General features: G+C 44.5%; 1 protein-coding gene across 1 annotated transcript in view; it reads left to right on the top strand.

The window, feature by feature from the left end:
* Positions 1 to 24,797, top strand: part of LOC120867441 (protoheme IX farnesyltransferase, mitochondrial) — a 107,808-nt gene that overhangs the window by 7,225 nt on the left and 75,786 nt on the right. The window contains exon 4 of the mRNA XM_040245940.1: positions 15,288 to 15,412. Within this exon, the coding sequence (XP_040101874.1) occupies positions 15,288 to 15,412 (125 nt within the window). The remainder of the gene's footprint in view (positions 1 to 15,287; positions 15,413 to 24,797) is intronic.

Below are 24,797 nucleotides of genomic sequence, written 5' to 3'. Positions count from 1 at the left end.
TCCCAGCATTCTTGCCTGGAGTATTCCTGTGGACAGAGGAGCCTGGTGGGCTACAGTTCATGGGGTCGCAAAAAAAGTCAGACACAGCGGAGAGACTAAACAACAACAAAACATTATACTAGAAAGAGTCTCTCTTTCACTTGCAGTTAGACGGAATGTCTGTCCTGCTTGTTTCCTTGTCTTTCGTGTGTTTACACCTTCTGCCCTGTAAAGACGCAGTAAGAGAATACATCCTGATTCAGTTCTGAAACCAAGAAGGGCCACATTGCTGGGCTTGATGGGCCGTGAACCCACAGGTGCCGGAGCCCCCAGCTCACTGCTGTGGTTGCTTCTCATAGGGCCTCTGGGATTGTCCCATGTACCTAGGGATATAGATTGCCTCTCTGCAAAGAAGTTTGGTACCAGATGTTTTTGCTGAAGCCTAGCAGACTGCACCAAATTTTATTGTATCTGCTTGGGTATTAACCCATGATTCATGTCGTTTGGTTGTTACAGGCCCCCTGGGAGTCTGGCCGAGCTTTATTGTCACCTCATCTCATAGCTCAGCCTCAAAATGGTTTATTCTGTGCTAATCCTATTAGAAGGCATGTTCTGGCCCACCCTGCAGACTGAAGGCCTGGTCTCCCCTTTCCTTCTTGGATAAGAATGGTGGTGGTTCAATCACTCAGTCGTCTCTGACTCTTTGCAACCCCATGGACTACAGCTCACCAGGCTCCTCTGTCCATAGGGTTTCCCAGGCAGGAATACTGGCGTGGGTTGCCATTTCCCTTCTCCAGAGGATCTTCCTGATCCAGGGATCAAACCTGCGTCTCTTGCATTGCAGGTGATTCTTCACTGCCAGAGCCACCAGAGAAGCCCTTGGATGAGAATGAGGTGGAGAATACAGGTGGGGAGTGGGTGGATAATATAGTAACACTACGTATTCTTCGAAGACAGAAAGTGGTCAGCAGTGTTACTGAGGCAGAATTGGGAAAGGAACAGATGAGAGAGCATTTTCAGAGTAGAGAGAATCAGGGGAAAAGTAGTGGGTGGGTGGTTGTTTTTCAAGAGTTGAGCCTGAAATTCAGGGCAGAAGGAGGTAAAGAGATGACTTCTTTCCTCAGCCACCAAGCTCACTTTAAATCTTTTGGGGGGATGACAGATAGACACAGGAATTTGACAAACGAGCCGAGGAATCACAGTAAGACTTGCACAGGGTAACTAACAGTGAGCCTGATCACAGGTGCTATCTGTGTGTCTCACGATGGCAGAGCAGTCATCGCATTCCTGCAGAAGTTATCTTGTGTCACTTACACAAGCAGTGTGCGAATCATGTGTTGACATGTTAAGAATGACCCCAGATACGATCGTAAGGATGTCACCTCCAAGATGAGACCGCTCTGTCTGCAGGTGTCGGAAATAAGTTCCCCCAGCAGCGGGACATCTTTCTCTGTGTGCACTGCAGTATCTCCACTCCTCTGGGCATGTTACTTCTCTTATCACCCCACTTCTGTCAGTAATACCAGCATTCTTCACTTCCCCCAGATGGGGAAGTGAAGACGGGAAACCCTGGAGTCAGTCTTAATTCTTTGCTCTCCGTTGAGAGCATCATCTCCAGTCTCACCTCCTTTGTTAGCCCTGCGAGGTTCTGCACCCCCTCTGCAGGCTGAGGTCCAGAACTCCTGAGGCATTTGGTCCTAACTACCCTCTCTGTCCCATCTTCCTGCCATACTGACTTTCCTTTTCTCATCTACTCATAACCCACTCAAGGGTACCTTCCCTTCATGGTGCCTCCTGCCCGGACTCTGCCTGAGTTTAAGGGAACATGGTAACCTGGAATGATTAAGCTCCTCCCCAGAAACAGACTTCTTCCCTTTCCCCTGTCCCCCATTCCCACCCCGTCCTAGCAGCTGGGTGTGTCCATCCTCCCCACCATGCTCAGTCCTCCCGCCTCCTTGGAGACCAGTCTGCCCCCATATCCAGTTAGATCCTTTCAAGGGTTTTCCCTTGGTCCTGCTCTGGCCTGCTCTTGGCAGTCAGTAAAGAGCATCAGCATTTCATCTATCATATGCATGAAAATTTTTCTGTCATATTTTGCTTTTTCTGTTTATGATGTTTACTTGGTGATGTTTTGTTCTATTTTATTTTGCCCCATTGGAATTTTTGACTTTCATGTATTAAGCCTTACTAGTTTTTTTAATGCTTAGAAATATTTTCACCACCCTGAGGTTATAGAAGCCTTCACTTGTGTTTTTTTCAGGCACATCTGTATTTTTACTATGTTCTTTAAGGCTTGGGGACCATGTTGAAGGTATTTCGTTGTAAGGTGTAGGGGTGATTGAGAAAACTGGTGATAGCACTGTTGAGCGAGGCTTGCCTCTTTTTGTAAATAAAGTTTTATTGGAACATAGCCACAGCTGTTGGTTCTGTGCTCATGGCACACTACCTTAGCAGATTTGAGTCATTGCCTCAGAAAAGTCATGGCCTGGAAAGTGAGTGTAGTGATCTCTGGGCCAGAGTCCCTGCTCTCAAGTCATTGCTCTTACTAGTTCAGTGACCTTGAGCAAGTTCCGTACGTCTGTGCCTCAGTTTACCCATCTGTAAAGTGGGATTAGTAACGATAACTTACTTCCTAGGGGTGTACTGAGTGTTAAATGGAATGACATCTGGAAACTGCATAGAAGCGACCATGTTAAAACCTATACACTCGTTTCTTAAATAAAAAATAAATTCATCAGCCGGGTGATGTAACTTACAGGCTCTTGAGCTTGCTGCCCTGCCCTTGGAGAACGTCCAGCTCTCTGCTTGGAAGACTGGATGAATGATTGTGTTGAGACTTAAGAATGGCAATACCGAAGGGAGAAGGACCAGGTGTGAGGAAAGGGCAGTGCTGGACACACGGAACTGGAGTTGCCCAGGGAGCGATAGCTGTGAAGGACGGGACCCCCGGGCTGGAAGAGCATGGGGTCTTCAGCATAGGGTTGACCTGAAGCCATGGTGGTAAGCTGGTCAGGTGTAAAGTGGCCAGAGCAGAAAGCCAAGGACAAGACTTTGGGGCCAGTCTGCTTTTAAGCACTGGGCAGAATGTGTAATGCGGCCTGCAAGGGAATATGTGGTCAGAGGAAGGGAAACAGGAGAGGGCTTCATCACGGAAAAGGCCCATAAAGGAAGTGATCAACACTTAAATGCTAGAGGTCTCCTAAAAAACCTGGCCATGGAGTTGTTTTATCTGGCAGTTAGGAAGTCAGCATTGACAGGCTGCTAAATCAGGAACTAATTATCAGTGTTTCTTCTTCTTAGAGTCTCAAATGAGGTACTTTTAAATATTTAATTTAGAATGATGTCTTAAAGTTTGTTTTCATAATGCTTAGTTCTTTAAGGGTTTATGGGAAAGGGTAGTAGTTGGTTTAGGATCAGTTTGGGGGGTTAGCGGGGAGCATCTTCCTCCCTTTCGTGTCAGCTGTTGTATTGCTTTTTCTGTTCGGTACCTTCAGAGTGTTGTGTATCCAAGCAGGGCTTCATCCTTAAAACGTGGTCTGAAATCCCCAGCCATGACTGAATCGCTCTTTTAGCGGTGGCTGTGCTGTATGTAGGGTGTGTGTTGACTCATCAGTCTGCTGAGAAGCACGCGTGGCACATGTGTGTGTTCCCATGGCGCTTCCTGGACACCATCCCCGGGGATCAGATCCCGGAGCCCCAGGACGGGACCCAGAGCTCTGCACCTTGGCACGGGTGCAGATGATCGCATGCAGGTGGTCCTGGGCCACCCTTCAAGAAAGTGAGGGAGGCGCTGCACTGGCAGAGGGCCGGCCCAGACCCCCATGGTCTGGCGGGCGTGGAGGGCTCGCCTCCTCCTTCCTGTGAGAGCCTGAGCAACCCTGGCCATGACTGGCATGGGCGCAGCTGCAGGCAGGGGATAGGGGGGAGGTCTGGACCACACAGGAGAGGTGTGCACGGGCGAGATGCACACGTGGGTTGGGGAGCAGCCTCCCCTGCAGCCACAGATGGAAAAGTCCCGGCAGTGAACGTCTCTCATATCATTTTATATATTACCTGCCCCCGGTTTCTGGATGAGCTAATTGAATTCAAGTCATTTCCTTCTGCTTATTCCATTTAAAGAGGCAACACCCTTCGAGTGACCCCAACTCTCTTATTTGACCTTCTGCCTCCCTATTTATTTTATGACTTGAATTCATACATGTCTTGGAGTCTGCAGGATTTTTTTTTTTTTTTTTTTAAAGAAAATCCCTGGTGTTTATCAGTTGGTTTCTTTTGGACTCTACATCTTGGGCATTTCATTTATAGCTCATGATAGCCAAGGCAGAAATACCTGGGAGGCAGCGATCACTTTGATAGACTTGTCTTTCTTCCTTCGCCTCCTTTGTGTTTAGCTGTAACACACCAAGGATAATAAGCTGTAGACTAAGGAAGAACCACATAGTGACCATGTGTCCCATGCATTTGTAGGACAGCAGAGTAGCAGCAGGATGGGCCTCTTTCATTTATACCAGGATCTGGGCCAAAGTCTGCAGGAGCTAATGCCGTTTAAAGATTTGTTTTTTTCCTATGAAAGGAAGTAAGACTGAGTTTATAAAGAAGTTATAGTGTGTCTCACTTGAGTTTCTCTTGCCAGCCGAGCTATTTACAATATGTTTTTGGAGTTTGTTGCAAGGACCACACTGGGGTGAAGAAATTTTATTTGGATTAGGATCATAAGACACTTTGGTGACTCAACCAAGTTAACACTTAATATGGGTCAATAAAAAGCAGAAATTTTTTCCTGAATAATGTCTGTGCTGAAAAGCTGCAGCACGTTTTTTTCCTGAGACCAGAACACTAAAATAGTTTGTTTATTGAAGCCAATAGATTAGGCTGTTGACAGAACTAATGTGAACTGCAGCCTGCCAGTTTTTGGACTTCTTTCTCCAGAACCTAGAATGCTGCTTTTTATTAAAAGGAAAAAAAAAAAAAACCCCAAGAATAGAGGATGCAGTTTTATTTTAGGTTGCTTAAAAAGGGCAACGTACTGTAATTATCAGCTCTCAGATACTGCATAAAAGATTTTTCACATTTACCTAAAAATATTGTTATAGTTTCTTAAATTTTAATATATATTTTGAAATAATTACCTTAATATTTGTATGCTTGATAAATGTTAAAGCAGTATTTTCATTACTGAGTTTTACTTTTAGAACAAATAGAAAATACAGAGAAGCCAAAATGGGAAGGATGGGACCCTCCTTATAATTCTAAATATAATCATCCAAGTGATACCTGTTTTGATGATTTTGGGGTATTCTAGAATGTTTTTCTGAGGCTTCCGTGGTGGCTCAGGAGACCTGGGTTTGATCCCTGGGTCAGAAAGATCTCCTGGAGAAGGGAATGGCTACCCCTCCAGTATTCTTGCATGGAGAATCAATCCCATGGACAGAGGAACCTGGCGGGCTACAGTCCATGGGGTCGCAAAAAGTCGGATACAATTGAACAACTAACACACACACACAGAATGTTTTTCCATACATGCCATTCAAATACTTTTGCTTTTTAAACAAAAATAAGATCATAATGTAAATGTTTTCTACAGTTAAAAAAAAAATTCCTAATTCTGTGAATATCTTTTTGTGCCACAGTTTTTGGTGGCCTTTTCTTTTAACAAGTGGTGTTTTGTGAAGATACAAAAGCGCACGAGAACACCCCTCCCTGTGTGACGTGGCATCCCTGGCTGCCTCTTTTGCGTTTTCAGCTCGAGGATGGAGACTCTCAGTCTGTTGCTGGTAAAACATTCCTGTGGCCTGAAGGAGATGCAGAGGGAGCTACCAGCAAGGGAACTTGTGCTCTAAAGAGGTTTTTCCAGTGTGGTTTTGAAACCGCTGTGCCAGCGCCCTGCTCCCCAAGTCTGGTTTCTCTCATGGTCTGCCTCCACTCTCAGCACACAGGGTGTCTGTGCTCAGCGTTTTCTCCAGCTCCCCTGCCAGGCATACCCGCTGTGGAGGGCCGTGTGGGTGGGGGCCTGCCCGTCGGGTTGAGGTCCTCCACATCATCTCCAGCTTGACTGGGTGAGAACGACATCAAGGAAGGCTCTGTATCCTCTCTGCTCCGGCCCCTTCTCTCTCCTTTCCAGGCGGCGCAGCTGCCCCAGCACAGTCCTGCTGCTGCATAAAGTGGGTCCAGGACACCACGGTTCCCCCTGGCCTCTGCTCCTCACTCCTCACCCTCCACAGCAGCCAGAAGGCAGCGTCCCCTTAGATAGCCTTTATTCCCCTCCCAGGCAGCATTAGTGGTAAAGAACCCCCCTGTCAATGCAGGAGGCATAAGAGACTCGGGTTCAGCCCCTGGGTTGGGAAGATCCCCTGGCGAAGGTCACGGCAACCCACTCCAGTGTCCTTGCCTGGGGAATCCCATGGACAGAGGAGCCCGCCGGCCTACAGCCCATAGGGTCACAAGGAGTCGGACACACCTGAAGTAACTCAGCACACACACACATCCATTTTCTCACCACTTGGTAATTTTCTGCTACTCAAATAGTGAAAGGCACAAGTCATCCCTCAGCATCTGTCTTCAGTTTCATCTCATCTGCACTGTATTTAACAAACATTTCTTGAGGGTTTTAGTATCCACTCTTTAACTAATTTATTGCTGATGTAGGTTTTTCTCTAATTTTCATTTTTATTCCATCATTTCAGTTGGTTTCTGGTGGGAGTGGGCCATGTAGATGCTTCAGCCAGTGTTCCAAGTTAGATGAAAACTATTTTCATCTGGGCTATTCTGTCTTCTGATGATGTCACTGCTTTAAATACGGTTTGAGATTAATTCTTTCCCAGCTGAGCTACCAGAGAAAGAACCCAAGATTAATTGGATTGATTTTAAGTATGAGATGGGTGGTAGATGCTAGAGGAATGTAGAGCTAAATTTCATGAGGATGATAATCATTCTCAAAGATGCATTGACAACTTTTATGAAGAGAAGGAGAAAAAGCTATGAGTTGAGAGTGGGCTCAGCTGCATGTAACTGAAAACTTGAAGAACAGTGACTTAAGCAGATGAGGGGTTTATACACTCTCTCGTATCAAGGAGTCTGAGATTAGGAGTCAAGAGCTAGTTCTCAGGGATTTTGTTAACATAGTTGGCCCCTGCTGTTTGCTCTGTTCTCATTAGCTTCTGGCTTTTGTCCTCAAGACCACAAGGTGGCTGCCACTCTCCCATCATCATGTTGTATTCCAGGCAGAAAGAATGAAGAAAGGGGATGATGTGGAAAGGCAGAAATCTCCTTAACAAGACTTGGCCTTTTTAGGGAATTCGCTGGTGGCCCAATGGCTAGGATTCTGTGCTTTCACTGCCAAGGGTGCGAGTTCAGCCCTGGTCCAGAAATTAAGATCGAGCAAGCCAGGGCAGGCTTTTTACTTGGGAGGGGAAGGTTTTGATAGGAATATCTCCTTACATTTCATTGGCCAGGGCTGTATAGCAGGCATGGCTTCTCCAGCTAAAAGGGACGGGGTAAAAAATGCCTCTATCATTTAAAAAAAACCAGAGCATCTGAGTCCAGCCTGGTCAGTGCTGTGTGTAGCCAGCTTCCCGATGTCCTCACAGCGCCCACAAGGCTGTCTTTTTATGCAGCACATCCCCTCCCAGGAAGAGGATGCGGGCAGCCCGGCTTTCTACCCCCCGTTTTCCAAAGACAGTAGAACCGCACCTCTCAATCTGCTGTGGGACCACACGACACATGCGCTTCCCATGCAGCGTGTTTAAATAAAGCTGCTTTGCCGCCTCGACATATACTTTCCCAGGGGTGGTTACGGGTGTGCGGCTGTCTGTCAGCAGTCTTCCCCTGCCGTCTCGATCATCAGGTACGTGTTTGAGACTCCTCCTGTGTGCTGGGGAATTGTCCTGACTGGCCTGTGCCACGGAGGAAGACCAGCTGGCCCAAGGCTGCACTGAATAGTTCAGGTTGCTGGCGAAACTTCAGCAGAACAAAGAAGCGAGCCAGGCAGCCCCTCTTTCACGCCTTTGTTACACTTAGAAGTCACTGAGGGCCTGTCATCCTGTTAAGTTGTCCTCTTTGCCCCAGATTCCATTATCTGCCTGGAGAACTCCACTCCCTTTAATGGTTCTGAATCGCCAGGTGTGGTCTGAGCAACTTGGAGTGCTTGTTAAAATGCAGATTCCTGTGCCTTGTCTCCATAAACTCTTTCACACCATGTCTGGGGTAGGGGCATAGGGATCTGTATTTTAATGAAGGGCCCTGGCTGGCAGGGTCTCCAGAACCTACTCTGAGAAACTGTTATCCAAAGAACTCACTCAATACCCTCTCCACCACCTCGGCTTCATGCTCGGCAAACCACCTTGCTCCCCATTTCAAACAAAAATCGAGCTTTGGTTTTCATCAAGTGGGAACTCTTGGTTTATCTGGATTCTCACAGGTCATTGCCTTTTCTTCTCTCTGCCTGTCTCTTCTCCCTGCCCCACTTCCTATGAGCAACCAGCCGCATCACTGCACCCGGGGCGTTCTCTCAGGTTCTGCACACAGTCAGGCCTCCCCGCTCGGCTGTATTAGCCACATCTCTGGAGGGGCCTGATCGATGGCTCCCCAGCCCTGCAGATGCCTGATTATCATTCTGGGGTGTCCTCGAGGGCCTAGTTTCTAGTTCAGAGTGAAGTACGGTAGCATCTCACTTGCTAAGGTTAAGGAATGAGAAACTTACCGAAGTGAACTTAAAAGGCTGCTACCAGGCTATCTCTTTAAGTGCTAAAAAGTTTTTGCACAGTAGCATTATTCTTTTTATATCTTAAGCAGGGGATGGTAAATTTGGAGGTTAAGAATGAAAAGAGGAGTGCTAACATAGCAGTGTTTTGTTAAAACACAAGGCATGTTTTTTGATCTGTATTCACATGGGTGGTGCGCTCTTCAGAGGAGGTGGGCAGGCCGTCTGGTGCTCCCTTACGCCGTGGCCCAAGTTGTGTCCCATTCTCTGTGACCCCATGGACTGTGGCACACCAGGCTCCTGTGTCCTCCACCATCTCCCAGAGTTAGCTCAGATTCATGTCCACTGAGTTGGTGATGCCATCTAACCATCTCATCCTCTTGTCCCACCCTTCTCCTCCTGCCCTCAATCTTTCCCAGCATCCGGGTCTTTTCCATTGAGTCGGCTCTTCGCTTCAGGTGGCCAAAGTATTGGAGCTTCAGCTTCAGCATCAGTCCTTCCGATGAATAGTCAGTGGCAGCTGTGAAGTATTGTCCCTGCAACAGGTGACCTTGGGCCACTGTGTTTCATATTTCTGTCTGCTTTTCACCATGTCACCCTCACCTGTTGCCATTGATATGAAACTGAGAAAAATCTTCATTATTTTAGTAAAAACTGCTCAACTAATAGCTTCTTCTTGCCAAACTGATTTTTCAAAAGGACTGTTTTTACTTCTTAAAAGCTTAATAAGCATCAGTTTTACGGAAACTTTTTTTAGTTAATTACAAAGATCATAAAGTATTGGTTATTGAGTATACTGAGAAGAAATATTTTTTTTGTTGAAAAGGAAAACTAAAAATAGGATGAAAAAGTAGAAAAGCTTCAATAGTTCAAGGAAACACTGTGATTGAAAGAACAGTTTTAGGGTCTCACTCAGTGTTGCCTAATTAACTTGGATGCAAACAGCTTTTCTGGATGTGTTTTTTAATACAGACCTGATGGCTATTTCATTTCCTTCTTTGAATGCTGTGGATGCAAACCAAGTGCTTCCTGGGGAATTTCCTGGGGACTGAACTGAGTGCTTCATTTTTGTAATAGTGATGCTCAGTAAATTTGAAGTTAGGAGTTTCAATTTGGTCCTGGATTTTTAAGACTATCACCTCTGGTCACCGAGTATGAAAAAAATAAAGAGGAAAACTGGAAGGCCCTGCAAGTTCCTAGTTTTGCAGCTGTGTTATTAAAAATCTCCATTAGAAGTCTTTATCTTTTAACCCGACGTGGTCACAGTTTGTAGTCAGTTACTCTCTGCTTGATTGTGTTTAATGTAGCCGAGGAAAAAAGTACCCTGTCTCTCATCAATTGACTTTTCATCTGAACGAAACAATAAGCATAAGAATTGCCACCTTCCTCCATACATGTGTGGGTAACAGAATTGTCAGAAGGTTCACGGAACACAGCCAAGCCGTGAAGCCTACGAGACTCACTTAAATTAGAAATTGAGCCATTTGAAGCTTATGGTGTTAACAGAAACGAAAAGAGAGGAAGAAGTCATAAGTACAGCTATCAAGTAAAAAATACATGTTCGTTTGAAAATCAGAAAAGACCTAATTCCCGCCTTTTAATTAAGTTGTATAGTTTTGAACTCTGAGATCTGTTAATGAAAACATTCCATTGCTTGGAGCCACCAGTGAGCAAAGCCACACACAAATTCATTAACTGTCTGTTCTCTGGCTGCTTTGTACATAAAAGAGATTTAAAGAAAATACACCTCAGGTCTATAGGATTTGGTTTATAATATTGCATAGTCCCTGCTCTCAAGGATAATGAGATATAATAGATCACAAGGATAATTTGAAATCTATAGAGAATCTCAAACTCTCATTTAGTCAGCGGTTTCCATCTTTCAAGCAAATCTTTTATCAGAGTTGATAATTATCTGAATTGATTTATTGGAGTTTTGTTTTTCACTCTAATTCTTTTTGGGGCCAGGGCTGAAAAACAGCGAGGCAGTGAAAGAGAGAGATGAAGCAGGATGTAGATGACCAGTTTTTTAATATCATCTTTAGAGTTATTTTTAATGGATGATCTCAGAAGAGAGATAAAGTTCTTTTTAATGGATGATCTCAGAGGGAGCATGAGCACTTTCATTATGCTTGTACTCAGAGACCAGCAGTTCTCAAAGTATTGAGCCTTTATAAAAAAAAAAAAAATCATTCTTGAATAAGCCACTGCTTCAAGAAAACCTCTTGTATACTGGAAAAGGGAAAACCTTTCAGCAGTTGCTTGCTGCTCTGGAAGCAGACAATGAGCTGGAGCTGGAGCGCCAGGACCCGCGGAGCCACCCTCTGCAGGGACAGAGCCCCCTAGGTGCAGAAGCAGGGGCATGTGCCCGGTGGGTGTGCCTCGGTGTGGGCTCCCTGCTCGGGGACTTGTGGCTGTTCCCCTTAGGATCTCTGCTGCAGGAGCATCTTGGCTCGTGTGCAAGGATATCCCGAAAGCACAGCTGGCCTGCTGGTGGTGATTTGATCAGCTGGGTGGTGTGTATGTGTATGTGTTTGCTCAGGTGGCTCAGTGGTAAAGAACCTGCCTGCTGGTGCAGGAGAAGCAGGTTTGATCCCTGGGTCGGGAAGATCCCCTGGAGAAGAGAATAGCAACCCACTCCACTATTGCCTGGAGAATCCCATGGACAGAGGAGCCTGGCGGGCTACAGTCCATGAGGTCACAAAGTGTTGGACACCACCAACCAGCTGAGCACAGCTGGTCTTCCCTTCCTTCAGTGGAATTTTATTCTGAAAATGTCTTTCTTTCCAGGACTTGTTACAGTATAACCTTTATAGCAGAGAGCCATATGTCATGTGTAACTCAGATGACCCTTGGTCAGGCCGCGGGTTGAGTTCACTGCCCTTGGCTGGCTCCTGGATCTCCACGTATAAAATTGAACATGCTCCCCAGTGCTTGCCTTGCTGCTTACTTTAGAGCAGGCCTCTCCAAAGTTTGTTGGTTGTGTATTTTATCAATAAAAAAATTTTAAGCGCATGTGTGTATATTTATAAAATATTTATGCTATTGTATATAAATGCTGTATGTAACAAAAATGTATAGTTATTACTTGTAAATAAAATTTATGTGCTCTCATCCCAATGTATTATATTCATTTTATGATATGCAAAATATGTGTTTTAGAAGAAAGAGTTAAAAAGTGAAATATGAATGAAAGTTCTCATGTTTTCTTCCCATAACCCTGAAGTATCCACACACTGCTTTGAAGTGCAGTGTTTCCGGGGTTTAAATAAATGTAAAAGCACTTTGGCATTGCAGAGTGCTTCCCAAATGTATGTTTTGTTTTTGTCATCATCATAGTTAGTCCACAGTTATTAAGGACTGCGCTGTGGTCCCTCCCCTGGATGTTATAAAACTGGGGCGCATGGAGCTTGTGTGGAGTGTTTTGTTGTTTGTCAACGTTCCTTAAGGCACTGCTTTGAAACGTTAAGTCTAAGCGTAGTGGCTGGAAAAATAGATCATCTCAAACCACATTTTAACAGTTACCAAGAGCACCACTTTTTAGGTCCTTAGGACTTGCCAGGCACTGGCCTGAGTGCTCTTGTTATGGTAGAAACTAGTGCGTCTCTGAAAGGTGTCACTCGGTGTGGACAGGAGCGTGGAGGTCCTGTGTGGCTGGTCCCTGCGGATGCTGTGCCTGGAGAGACAGGGGCTGGAGGTGGTGGCATTTGCATGACTGAAGGTTGTGCAGTGTTGCCCCGGAGATAGGAGTTACAGCCAGAGCTAGGTATTTCAAGGAAGTTGTCTTGACTTGGTCTGGAACAGAGGGACTGAGAGACTGAGACCCATCCCACAGGAGGCTGCCCCTGGTGAAGCCACCCCTCCATCAGGACAGAGATTAGGCTAGCTGACCCCAAGTTCCCTTTGACCTTTTGGGGTCCTTTTGTTCTCTGAGTTACTGAATTGTTTGGCTCCTTTGCTGTAATCACTTAGGCTTATTCCCTATTGAAGGCCTGTGCCTGCAGGTGATTTGCTCTACCTCCATCGGCACCATGGCTGCCCTTCCCAGGCCCTTGTCCCTTCCCTGAGGCCCTGCAGGCCTCTCCCTGGTCCCTAAGCCATCTTCCCTCCATTCGAGTCGGTCCCCTGTGTCAAATCTCGTCTTCCTCAAATGCCACCCTCCTTACAGTATTGCTAGTTTTCTCTTACTGCAGAACAGGTGAGTACAAGCTTGCAGGTTAATATAGCACAAAGCTATTATTTCATAGTTTCTAAAGGTCAGAAGTCCAGGCCTGACCTGGCCGGTTCCTGCTCAGGGTCCCTCCAGGCTGAAGTCACTGTGTGGGTCGGGGCCTTGCTTCTCACCTGGGGCACAGGGCCACTTCCGGGCCCACGGTTGTTGGCAGAGTCCATCTCTCTGTGTCTCTGGCACTGAGGTCCCTGGACTGCTGTGCTCCTGGGGGCCGCCTCGGCTTCTCTACCACATGGTCCCCAGGCAGTCCACTTCCAGGAGGTTTGCTTTCTTCTGGGCCAGCCAGGGCGTGCCTGCTTGTGACTGTGTGAAATTAAAAAAAAATTTTTTTTAAATTATAGAGAACATAAGAGCTTCTCCCAGAGGAGGCAGGCACACCAGAGACCATATCTGGTGGCTCCTCGTCAGTGATGTTGGCCGGTGGGAGGAGGCAGTGCCCACAGTCTTAATGTCAGACCCGGTGTTGCTTCCGAGCAGAGTAGAGGGCAGGACTGCAGCTGTGCTGGGTGTTGGGGCTGCCTTCTCACCCCGCATCTCCCCAGGTGCCTGTGGAGTCTGTGTGGGGTAGACACCCACCCACGAGCAGGGTTGCTGTGGGGAGTTCATGGAGTGGGGCTGTCCCTCTTCCTTGGGTCTCTGGAGTCCACCCTGGGACTATAGGACAGCGCTCCTGGGCCTCTACTGGATGGGTCAAGCTTCATTGGCCACATTGATTTTCTGTTTATTTGTGAAGGGACAGAATACGAGATTACCAAATAAAATATAATTTCCAGTGTTATTAATGAAAGACTATATTACATTCACTTTTAATGAGATCCTGGTATTGCAAAATGATTCCACGTAATGAATCCCCTGGAAATCAATGAAAAGTTTAATTACCATCATGGCAGTGCTGTGCCAGAATATTGCTTTGGTCAGTTTTACAATTTATCAATTTTCTTTCCCTTTCTTTTTCTTTAATTGCTTTGATGAAGTAAAAATACATTCTTCGTTAGCTTTTGATCTTTTTTCGGAAATGTATTACAAACATTCAGATTTCTTCCTCTCTAGTAATAATGGTCCCTGTCATTTTTTAATGTGTTACCATTTAAAATTTGTATATTTTTAAATGAGGCAGTATTTCCATTTTGTAGATTTAATCATTGCTAAGTCTTACTAAAGCATTGTCCTTTTCTCTCTGTCAGTTTTTTTGCAAACTACTTGCTATCTCTTCTCAGTTCAAGAGTTGACCCATTAGTCAAAAATTCGAATGTTCTGTGTTTATTGCTCATCACCCAGTCAAGTTCTGGGGGCAAAAAAAAATAATAATAACCATTGGTTTTGTGCAACTACATACCCTTTTTGATTTCAAACAAAGTGAATTTTCTTCTTACAGTATTTTTAGTTTGACATTTCACTAATAATGATACTGTCTTTTCCACCATGATGGTAATTGATTTTTTAAACCTATTTACAAAGCACAATACAAAATGTTGACCTGGGATCTAAGGTTGTTCTTTATATTGGTAACTCTAGATTTTGCTGACGATATACTGAGAAAGTCATCCCTTCTATGTATCTGGTTCCCCATGGCGCTGCCCTCGTTCCCTGTGGATTGATAGTCAAGCCTCTCAGATGGTCCCTCTGTATATTCTACGTCAGGGTGCCCACTGCTCCCGGTTGAACAGCCAGTGATAGACGGCTTCTCGACCAGACGAGTGCAGACTTCTCAGCTTGCCATTCTGCAGTGTGACAGCCACCACCCTGCCTCCTCAGCCCCCAGTAAATACTCCTCCTTCCCTGGTGCAGTGGGATCCCCGAAAGTAGCAGCGAGCCAGACAGTCAGGGCGCCTGCCTCCGTGGAGCTTATATTCCAGGCAGAAGCCAGAGTGACAAGCACCAGAAAGGAAGCGCAAGGGCGCTGTCACCCTGGAGGGCTTCCTGCACATGAGATGATGGGGCAATTCTCCCTAAGATATGATCTCTAAGGCAGGACCTGGAAGATGAGGAGGATCCAGCCATGGGAAGTGGCAGAGGGAATAAAAAGTACAAGGACCTCAAGGCAGAATAGAGCCTAACCTGCTCAGCACAATGCCTCACGTCCAGCACGGTACCGATTGTGGATTAGGTACACAGTGAGTGTTTGTTGAATGAATAAGTGAACAACTGGATCTGAAACACCCATCTTAGTTTTTACCCTTGAGTGTAATGGCATTTTTCTATAATAAACATAGAGTTTTATTATTGGAATGATGTTCTGTAAAGCTTAATTTTCCCCTGAAAGGTCAGCCTGCAGTCCGTGCTGTTGCGGTGGGGATTGGTCCGCCTGGAGGCAGGCTTGCATGGCTGGGACCCTCCGCCCTGCCTGGTGACAGCTCCTGGTTTGTTTCTGTGTTGCAGCCCTGGTCGTCAGCACCACCTCGGCCGGCTTCGCCCTGGCTCCAGCGCCTTTTGACTGGTCCTGCTTCCTGCTTACCTTTGTTGGAACAGGCCTGGCTTCCTGCGCTGCCAACTCCATCAATCAGGTCAGTGCAGCACCTTTCAGCCGGGTCAGGCTATCGTCACTTCTTCTGAGATTGTCATATTGTGGCATTTAAAAAGAAAAAGAACCCTCCCAAATCACACCCATCGCTGGGAAGGTCCTGTGAGCCTGGAACACTGTGTCCTGCAAGGTCTGGGCCCCAGAACCAGTCTGTCTTTTTCTTTTCAGGTGAAAAGTTTTCAGGTATATTCAGAGGCGAGAACAATAGAGTATTTTTCTCAAATGACCAGGGTTTGAGGTTGGAAAGTGTTTTAGAGCAACTTCCCTGACAGTCCAGTGGTTAGGACTCTGTGCTTCCAATTCACAGGGTGCAGGTTTGATCCCTGGTTGGAGAACTAAGATCCTGCATGCTACATGGCACAGCCAAAAAAATAAGCTAATTAATTCAATTCAATTAAAATAGTTTTTCTTTTACAGTGCTTTAGAGCTATCAGACTCTCTCCTCTTTCCCACTTCAGGCACATTCCCCCAAGCTTACATTATTATGTGTTGTTCTTCCTTTGGTTTGACTTGTTTGCATTTTAAAACCACCACTATGCAAAACAGTGTATTTTAAACAAGCACATCCACTTTAAAAAAAAAAAATTCTTTAATTCAGTCCTCAGTAAACTTGGCCCGTGGAATCAGAATATATCAAAAAAATTAATTAGCACATTATTTTTTAATGCTTCTTTCCCTCCCTATTATTTTAAATGTCAAAATAATTCTCTAAAATGCATTCCCCCCATTCCCCGCCCCACCCCCTCCCCAGCCTGGTCACTGCAGTGTGTGCCCCATCCTTGTGGCTTTCTCATAAGATATTGTGGTGGAATCGTCTTGGCTAAAACGTAAAGAAAGTCATTCTCCTCACCAGAACACCCAAGAGGAGTTGGCATGGTTTTAAAACAGGAATTGAAGTTACCAGCAGGAAAACAGCTTGGCCAAGTGGATGCATGCGCTGGTAGTCTGCAGAGCTGAGGCTTTCCATTCGGGAACATCTAGAATCAGTGTGCTTTTACCATGTGTTATCAGCTGCTTGGAGAAGGATCAGTTCATTTCAAATAAAGTTAATTTTCTGTTCCGATTTTACATCAAAACAGCGCTACAGGAGGTTCAAGCAGCTCTACCCACTGCCCCCCCCCCACGCCTCTCCTGTAAACCACAAGCCATCTCTTCCTGTTGCACCCTCCCTTGTTCCCCAGTGAAGAGACTGATGACGGTTTCACAGTGAACATGTTTTTAATGACGATTTGAATAAAAAGCAGTATAAGCAAAGTGGGTTTATGTGACTATTTGTGGGTCTATTTTTCAAAATATTTAAAAAATTATCACTTGTATGTATTCAGTAGTTATAAATCCGGGTGATAAGATTAATAATGTCAATTGCTGTCTTCTGTTCCAGTTACATAGATTTTAATAGAGGCTTCGGACAAAAGTATGGAGACTCAGAAAATAGCAACACAAGCTCATAAACATCAAATGGTCCCTAGATATTATAAAAGATGACACAGAGTGGGGGACTTCCCTGGCAGTCCAGTGGTTAGGACTTTGCCTTCCAAGGCAGGGGGTACGAGTTCGATCCCTGGTCAGGGAGCTAACATTCCACATGTCTTGGGGCCAAAAACCCAAAACACAAAACAGATGTAACAGAGTCAATAAACACTTCAAAAAATGATCTACATCATTAAAAAAAATAAAATGATCTACATCAAAAAGTCTTTTAAAAAAATAGATTGGCCTTGAGTTGGAGCTGTCTGACCCCCCTCCCCTCACCAGCACCACCAAAAGGAATAAAAAGGTGGTCAAGGATTCATGATGGAGTAAAACCATTCAATTGTAGCAAAGAAATATCTGGAGGAAATAAAGTGGAATGATTTATATTAGGCAGAAGTTTATTATGGAAGCTGAACACAAACCAAGGTTTTAGAAATGTTTTAAGTTGAAATGCGTTTAGATGGCCGTGTTATTTCAGTTTGTTCCAGGGGCTGAGTTGGGTTCTGTAGGTTTTAAACTGCTGGGGAAGCTGCAGCCTCTATAGGGGGATTCTTTCTGTGATGACAAATGCCAAGAGTCTTGTCCTGCCTCCTCCTCAGGCTAGTGTCCTAGCCCTGCCTGCCTCTCACGCACACAACTGTCCCGCTCTTCTTCCAGAACTTTCTCACACCCCCCACAGGCCTCAGCAGTATTGAGCATGGCGTCCACCCTCAGTCAGGGCTATTGGGCGCACAAATACTTTCCTCATCCTCTCCTGTTTATCCTTATTGCTTCCCTCCACTTGTCTTGGGCTCTGATTTCTTTTGGAAGCCTTGTAATACTTAAAAAAAAATCTCACTGATTTCCATCGTCGGATTTCATCGTTATTATAGTGTCAGTTAGCTTCTCAAATGACAGTATTTTCTAAATAACGTTGGGAATATTTTAATTCTAGTGTTGTTAAGCAGTCTCATAAAATAAAGGAACATGAGGCCATTTTCATCAATGCTTTTCTTTAGTATCAAAGAGCACAAGGCCACAAGGATTTGCATGAGCTTTTGCAAGCAGGCAGAAAAAGACAGTCGAAAAGGAAGAGCTTCCTGCTTTTTTAAAGGAGCTGGCTTCCCACTAAAAGAGTGCAGAAGTGTGGTTGGTGTGCAGGACCGATCTCCAGCTTCTGATAGAGTTCTGTGGGGAGAAAATGTCCCCTGTCACATTTATAGAAGGATTCAAGTAACATTTCATGTTTTTTAAAATACTTCTCATTGCTGTTATTCATTTAGTTCTGAGTGTTTCTTCTTTATACCCTACTTCTGTGATCTCTCTGTGTAAAAGTAGGAAACATAAAGCTTTGTAAAGCAGTTCTTAACCTTTTTTTTAAGGAGGGAAAATGAGATTTAGCTTCTGATATATGAAGTCCTGACTAATGCATAAAGAGATACATGTATATGTAAGAAACCACTAACATGAAAATGTAAAAAGCAATTACACCCATGTTTTGTAAACCATACACATGATTCATTTAAAGCCATAGGGCAGCTTGAGAGTGGGAGTGCCTTCCAGGGATGAAAACAATCCATAAAATTCAGCAACTGGAAAATAAAATGTTATAGATGGCCTTGACTGATCTAATCTTGAAAACAGATAGGCCAAAAGGAAAAAGCTGAGTGAGCTCAAGCAGAATGGATTAACAAATTGAAAGATAAAAATTATCAGAAAATTATCATCACAACCATTTTGATTGTTTGACATGACAGATACTGTTTTAATAAGCTGTAAGTGGGATTATAATTGCACTCATCTCACATGCTAGTAAAGTAATGCTCAAAATTCTCCAAGCCAGGCTTCAGCAATACGTGAACTGTGAATTTCCAGATGTTCAAGCTGGTTTTAGAAAAGGCAGAGGAACCAGAGATCAAATTGCCAACATCTGCTGGATCATCAAGAAAGCAAGAGAGTTCCAGAAAAACATCGATTTCTGCTTTATTGAGTATGCCAAAGCCTTTGACTGTGTGGATCACCACAAACTGTGGAAAATTCTGAAAGAGATGGGAATACCAGACCACCTGACTTGCCTCTTGAGAAACCTATATGCAGGTCAGGAAGCAACAGTTAGAACTGGACATGGAACAACAGACTGGTTCCAAATAGGGAATGGAGTACATCAAGGCTGTATATTGTCACCCTGCTTATTTAAATTCTATGCAGAATACATCATGAGAAACTCTGGGCTGGAAGAAGCACAAGCTGGAATCAAGATTGCTGGGAGCAATATCAATAACCTCAGATATGCAGATGACACCACCCTTATGGCAGAAAGTGAAGAACTAAAGAGCCTCTTGATGAAAGTGAAAGAGGAGAGTGAAAAAGTTGGCTTAAAGCTCAACATTCAGAAAACTAAGATCATGGCATCTGGTCCCACCACTTCACGGCAAATAGATGGGGAAACAGTGGAAACAGTGTCAGACTTTATTTTGGGGGGCTCCAAAATCACTACAGATGGTGACTGCAGCCATGCAATTAAAAGATGCTTACTCCTTGGAAGGAAAGTTATGACCAACCTAGACAGCATGTTAAAAAGCAGAGACATTACTTTGCCAACAAAGGTCCATCTAGTCAAGGCTATGGTTTTTCCAGTAGTCAGGTATGGATGTGAGAGTTGGACTATAAAGAAAGCTGAGTACCAAAGAATTGATGCTTTTGAACTGTGGTGTTGGAGAAGACCCTTGAGAGTCCGTTGGACTGCAAGGAGATCCAACTAGTCCATCCTAAAGGAGATCAATCCTGAGTATTCATTGGAAGGACTGATGTTGAAGCTGAAACTTCAGTCTTTGGCCACCTGATGCAAGGAGCTGACTCATCTGAAAAGACCCTGATGCTAGGAAAGATTGAGGGCAGGAGGAGAAGGGGATGACAGAGGATGAGATGGCTGGATGGCATCACCGACTCAATGGACATGAGTTTTGGTGGACGCCGAGAGTTCGTGATGGACAGGGAGGCCTGGCGTGCAGCGGTCCATGGGGTTGCAAAGAGTCGGACATGACTAAGCGACTGAACTGAACTGAAGTGGGATTATTTTACTTATGTTACACATACATGAGTTTTTTAATAAAGATCAAGAGTGTATGTCCATAAGTGCATATATACAGGTTGAATTTTAATAATGACGCACTGCTTCATTTCATGGCTGTGCCGCAGCCGCTGAGCCAGTCCTCCACCCTTTTAGCTCTTTGCTCCTACAAGTGATGCCACACACACCTTTGTTGTTAGAGGACAAAATACGGGAAGTAAAATTGCTGGGAGGAAGGCCACAAGCCAAAGCATATGTGAAAACGGTTTAACTCTGGAATATATGATTTTAGCAGAATAATTAATTTCTAACATTCATGTAGTGCTTTAGCATTTACAGACTGTATTTACACAAATTATTATTTAAACCTTACAACCCTGTGGGGTAGGTGGCATTATTTCCATTTCTATTGTTAAACATTTTGTTTTACCATTGAATTATTCTTTTTTTAAAAGCAACATTGAAAAAATTATTGTGCCATTAAATTCCAATAAAAAAGATGAATCATTGTAAGTAAAAATATTAAATAAATACCATTGCTTTATGAATGTGAAAGAAAAGCCACAGGAAGGAAGAAACTATTATGCAAATTAAGTGTTCACTGTAAAATCTGTAAGAAACTATAAATAAGTAAAAATGACATTTAAAGTTTTGTGTTTCGCTTGTGCCTGGCACTGTTCTGCGTGTTAGAGTCACAGTAGAGAAAAAGCAACAAGCCCTGCCCTCGTTGCCTGTAGCCCAGCACCAAATATATCCACTGCTTAACATTTTGATTTATGTTATCGCTGTATAGGCCTTTTTCACACACGTACCTTCAGGCATATATTAATATCTCACAGAAATGGTTTTAGTAATATGCATACTTTCCCCTTATTTTTCCTTTAAGTAGTATTTCACGAACGTCTTTCCATGTCAATATTTGCCTTATAGCATGATTTTAAGAATCTTCTGTAGATGTACCATGATTTGTTTAATCAGTTTCTCCTTGTTTGACATTTTAGGGATTTTCATTTTTTTCCCAGATAAATAATCCTGAACTGAAATTCTTATAGCCGAATCTTTGAACCCCGTCCTTCACTATTTCTTTAGATAGATTGCTGAAACGGTGTGATTTAACTAAAAGAAAGTTAAAATTGAAAACGATGTGTGTTTTAAGTGCAGCTAAATTTCTTCCTGAAGGTCTTTTTTTTGTTTGCTTTAATCTGCCTATACTTCCATTTGGTGCCATGGGATTGCTTGCTCATCACTGACACTGAAATCTATGCTGGGTTTATAGGTGTCCTTAGATGCTGCCCTTTTAATTCAAGGTGTTCTGCTTACTCAGGAAGTAGAGTTGGGTTTTTTTTTGTCGGGAGAATTTTTAAATGCTTATTTGCTGTTTCTGTTTGTCAGTGTTTGCCCATTTTGCTGTTGGACATGTGCCTTTGTTCAAGAGGTCTTGCTCTCTGTAGATTGGATTAACTTTTGTTCTGTAGGGTTTGAATGTGTTCTGCGGGGTTTGGGGGTGTTTTTGAAATGCCGATGTTTCATGTGTTAACTCAGTCAGATCTTATAATTTTTAATAGAAGAATTCTGAGTCTCAGCACTCCTGACATTTGGGCTGGAAAACGGTCCTCAGTACTGGGGGGTGTTTCCTAATGTCCCCGTCTTTGCCAGCGGGGTGCTGTTGGCACCAACCCCCCTACTGTGACAAATGAAAATGTCTTCAGACTTTGCCAAGTGTTTCTTGGGAACCGCAGTCCCTCTGATGAGAGCTGCTGCTTTGACAATTTCTCCTTCTGATTTTCCTTGCGATCCCGGCTATGGTTTCTGCCTTGGGCAGCCTGGCTCACATTTCTTCTGCCCGTTGATGGCCAGGTTGACCACATGGCCTGGTTCATGCTGCTGTTCCTCATGTAATAACTCTTCATGCCCCTTTTGACTCTCAAGTGTTCCAATTCAGACAGGAAATCACCAGTCTCTCTATTCATAGTCCACCCACACTTCACCTCTTTCACTGTAAATGAAAGTGAAAGTCGCTCAGTCATGTCTGACTCTTTGCGACCCCATGGACTGTATAGTCCATGGAACTCTCCAGGCCAGATTACTGGAGCACGTAGCCTTTCCCTTCTTCAGGGGATCTTCCCAACCCAGGGATTGAACCCAGGTCTCCCACATGGCAGGCGGATTCTTTACCATCTGAGCCACAAGAGAGGCTCATGAATACTGGAGTGGGTAGCCTATCCCTTCTCCAGCGGATCTTCCTGACCCAGGAATCAAACCGGGGTCTCCTGTACTTCAGGCAGATTTTTACGAGCTGAGCCCCAAGGGAAGCCCTTCACTATAAATAAGCTGTGCTAAATGCATCTTCGTATCAAAATATTGGGGCTCAGGCACTGGCTTTGCTCTTCTCAAGTGCACCGACTGAACCCAGGCCTCACTTTCACCCTCTCTGTAGGCACCTGTTGGACCTACCGTCATGACAGTTGTTCTGGGTGTGAGCACCTACAAATCAGACAAAGAGTATTTTCCTCTGTTACTACTCGGCCAGCAGTAAACTGTTCAAGAAGTTCGATGAATTCTTTGGTTCTTATAATATCCCTGGCAGAGATCGATTACCACACTTGTCACTTGCTTGCAGGGTGCCTTAGTTGCTCAATCGTGTCTGACTCTTTGTGACCCCATGGACTGTAGCCCACCCGGCTCCTCTGTCCATCAGATTGCCCAGGCAAGAATACTGCAGTGGGTAGCCATTCCCTTCTCCAGGGGATCTTCCCGACCCAGGGATCGAACCCAGAGTACCTGGCTCTATCGATGGGCAACCTGGTGACTAGAAATGTCTTCCTTCTATGAGTAGAGGTCGGCCTCCTGCGGGTCATCTTCTCCTGTCTGCGAAAGCACAGTCCCTTCGTCCACATGACCGGTGCTCCCAGTCACTTTTCAACTGTGGTTACCGGCACTTGTGTTGTTGCAGGGGAACGCTTAACTCCTTGATACCAGTAAGTAGGATTCCCTGATGTCAAGCAACCATCCCTTCTTCCCACAGCAGAGAGTGGGCCAGCAGGGTGAAATTGCCCAGGAAGTCATACTGGAAAAAAGGAATATTTACTGGGGAAGTGAAGGGAAGTAGCAGGAAGTTTCCATCATAACAACAATCATAGCTGATACTTATTTCACACCTGTCAGATGCCAAGTCATGTTCTAAGCATTTCACATGTATTAGCTAGGGCTTGTTTAAATCTAGGTTTATAGGATTTCAGAAACTGACTCTTTTGAAAGATCAAATGGATGACAAATGAATTCATAACTTAGACTTAGCTCTAAGAACTATTGATGTTCTCTGAGACATTATTTTGGAGAAAATTACAAGAAAGGCCCAAAACGTAAGTCAAGTTTCAGATCTGAGGGGTAGGTTATAATTAGAAAGGTAAAGGCGATAAGGCTCTGTTATCTTTGGGGTCTGGTGTATCTGTGGATGTTGAAGAATTTTTATGAAAGGAAATGAAAGAGATCAAGAGGTGTGAATGAAATGGGGTCAAGAAGAGACGTGTTTTTTGTTTGATACTGACAATGCTTGAGAGACTTTTCACGGCTGAAATAAGGTAAAAAGGAAGAGCTTTGGATAAAGAGCTCTGAATTATAGGGTGGGCAGGGCAGAAGAAAATCCACAGGCTTTTAAACTGCAAGAGGGGAGACAGATAAAGATTTTCCTGTTTTCCCAGCGAATACGAGATTAATATCTAAAGCGTCTCTCTCCATTTTCGCTTTCTCTGATGTTTCTTTGTTTTGACTCTGCAGTCCGCCTTAAGCAATAGGAACTGACTTTCATCTTCCATGGTGGACAGAAGTGGTTAGGGAACCCGGTGTTGTATCCTAGGCGAGTCCAACTGATGTCAGCGAGCGCCGGCAATATGATTTATAGAACATCGTGTGTATAAGAAAAATCAATATACGAGAAATGTATTTTTTTCCCGAATGTTGTGACTCGTTGGACTTTGATGTTTTAACTGGTAGGCGACTCACATTCCCTCCAAGACCTCTGAAATCCACAACTTGTGGCTCATTCAGACAACCCGGATTAGCTACTGCACTAGGTTGGACCTGCAGGGTCTCTGAGTAGCACATGGGAGTCTCCAGCTAAATGTGTTTTTCATAGAAGGCAAATGATGAGCATTACTGAGCAACATCAGAAAGAAAATGCACGTTCAATGCCGAGTCTCTTTTCCTGCATTTATATGTATAAAACCCCAAATAGTTCCTAAATTACATTTGATTCTCTGCTCCAGAATGATCCAGCTGAGTCGAGTGAGTTTGGCACTGGAATTCATAACCTAAATACCTCCAGGTGAAGCTCTGCCTGCAGATGTAGAGACGACAGTAGTCTGAATGTACGTTCATAAACAGTGTTTATGATTTACGTGCCGGATTAACTGGCTGTGCAGTGGCACCATCCCATGTGTTGTAGAAGGATGAAGTGACGCTTAGCTGTGTCCTTGATCACACGCCTGAACCTGGTGGGGCTGAGAGCAGAATTTGTGGATGTGACCCCTAGCCCGCTGCTGCTTCCTCTCACTCGGAATGTTTTAGTCTCAGCACCACTCAGATGCGGGCCGTTACCACTGAACAAGTCACCTTTGCTCAGGTGACTGCTGGCATTCTCACTGTGGAGCCCCAAGGCGAGGGGACCTTCATGGGCTGGTGACATCTCCATCTCTAGTGAGATGGGAGGATTTGAGGCACTTATCTCTGTGAAAGCCAAGGGCTCCATTAATGTTAGCTGTTGTGATTGTTGTTAATATAAAAGTTTGGCCTGTTTTGGGCCCACTTTGAGAATCTGGTTACCATCATTTGTCTCCAGTTATGGTCG

Source organism: Oryx dammah, unplaced genomic scaffold, assembly GCF_014754425.2.
Source record: "Oryx dammah isolate SB20612 unplaced genomic scaffold, SCBI_Odam_1.1 HiC_scaffold_8, whole genome shotgun sequence".
NCBI classification, from domain to species: domain Eukaryota; kingdom Metazoa; phylum Chordata; class Mammalia; order Artiodactyla; family Bovidae; genus Oryx; species Oryx dammah.
Note: the sequence above shows the minus strand (reverse complement) of the source record. Positions and strands in the feature narration are given on the sequence as shown.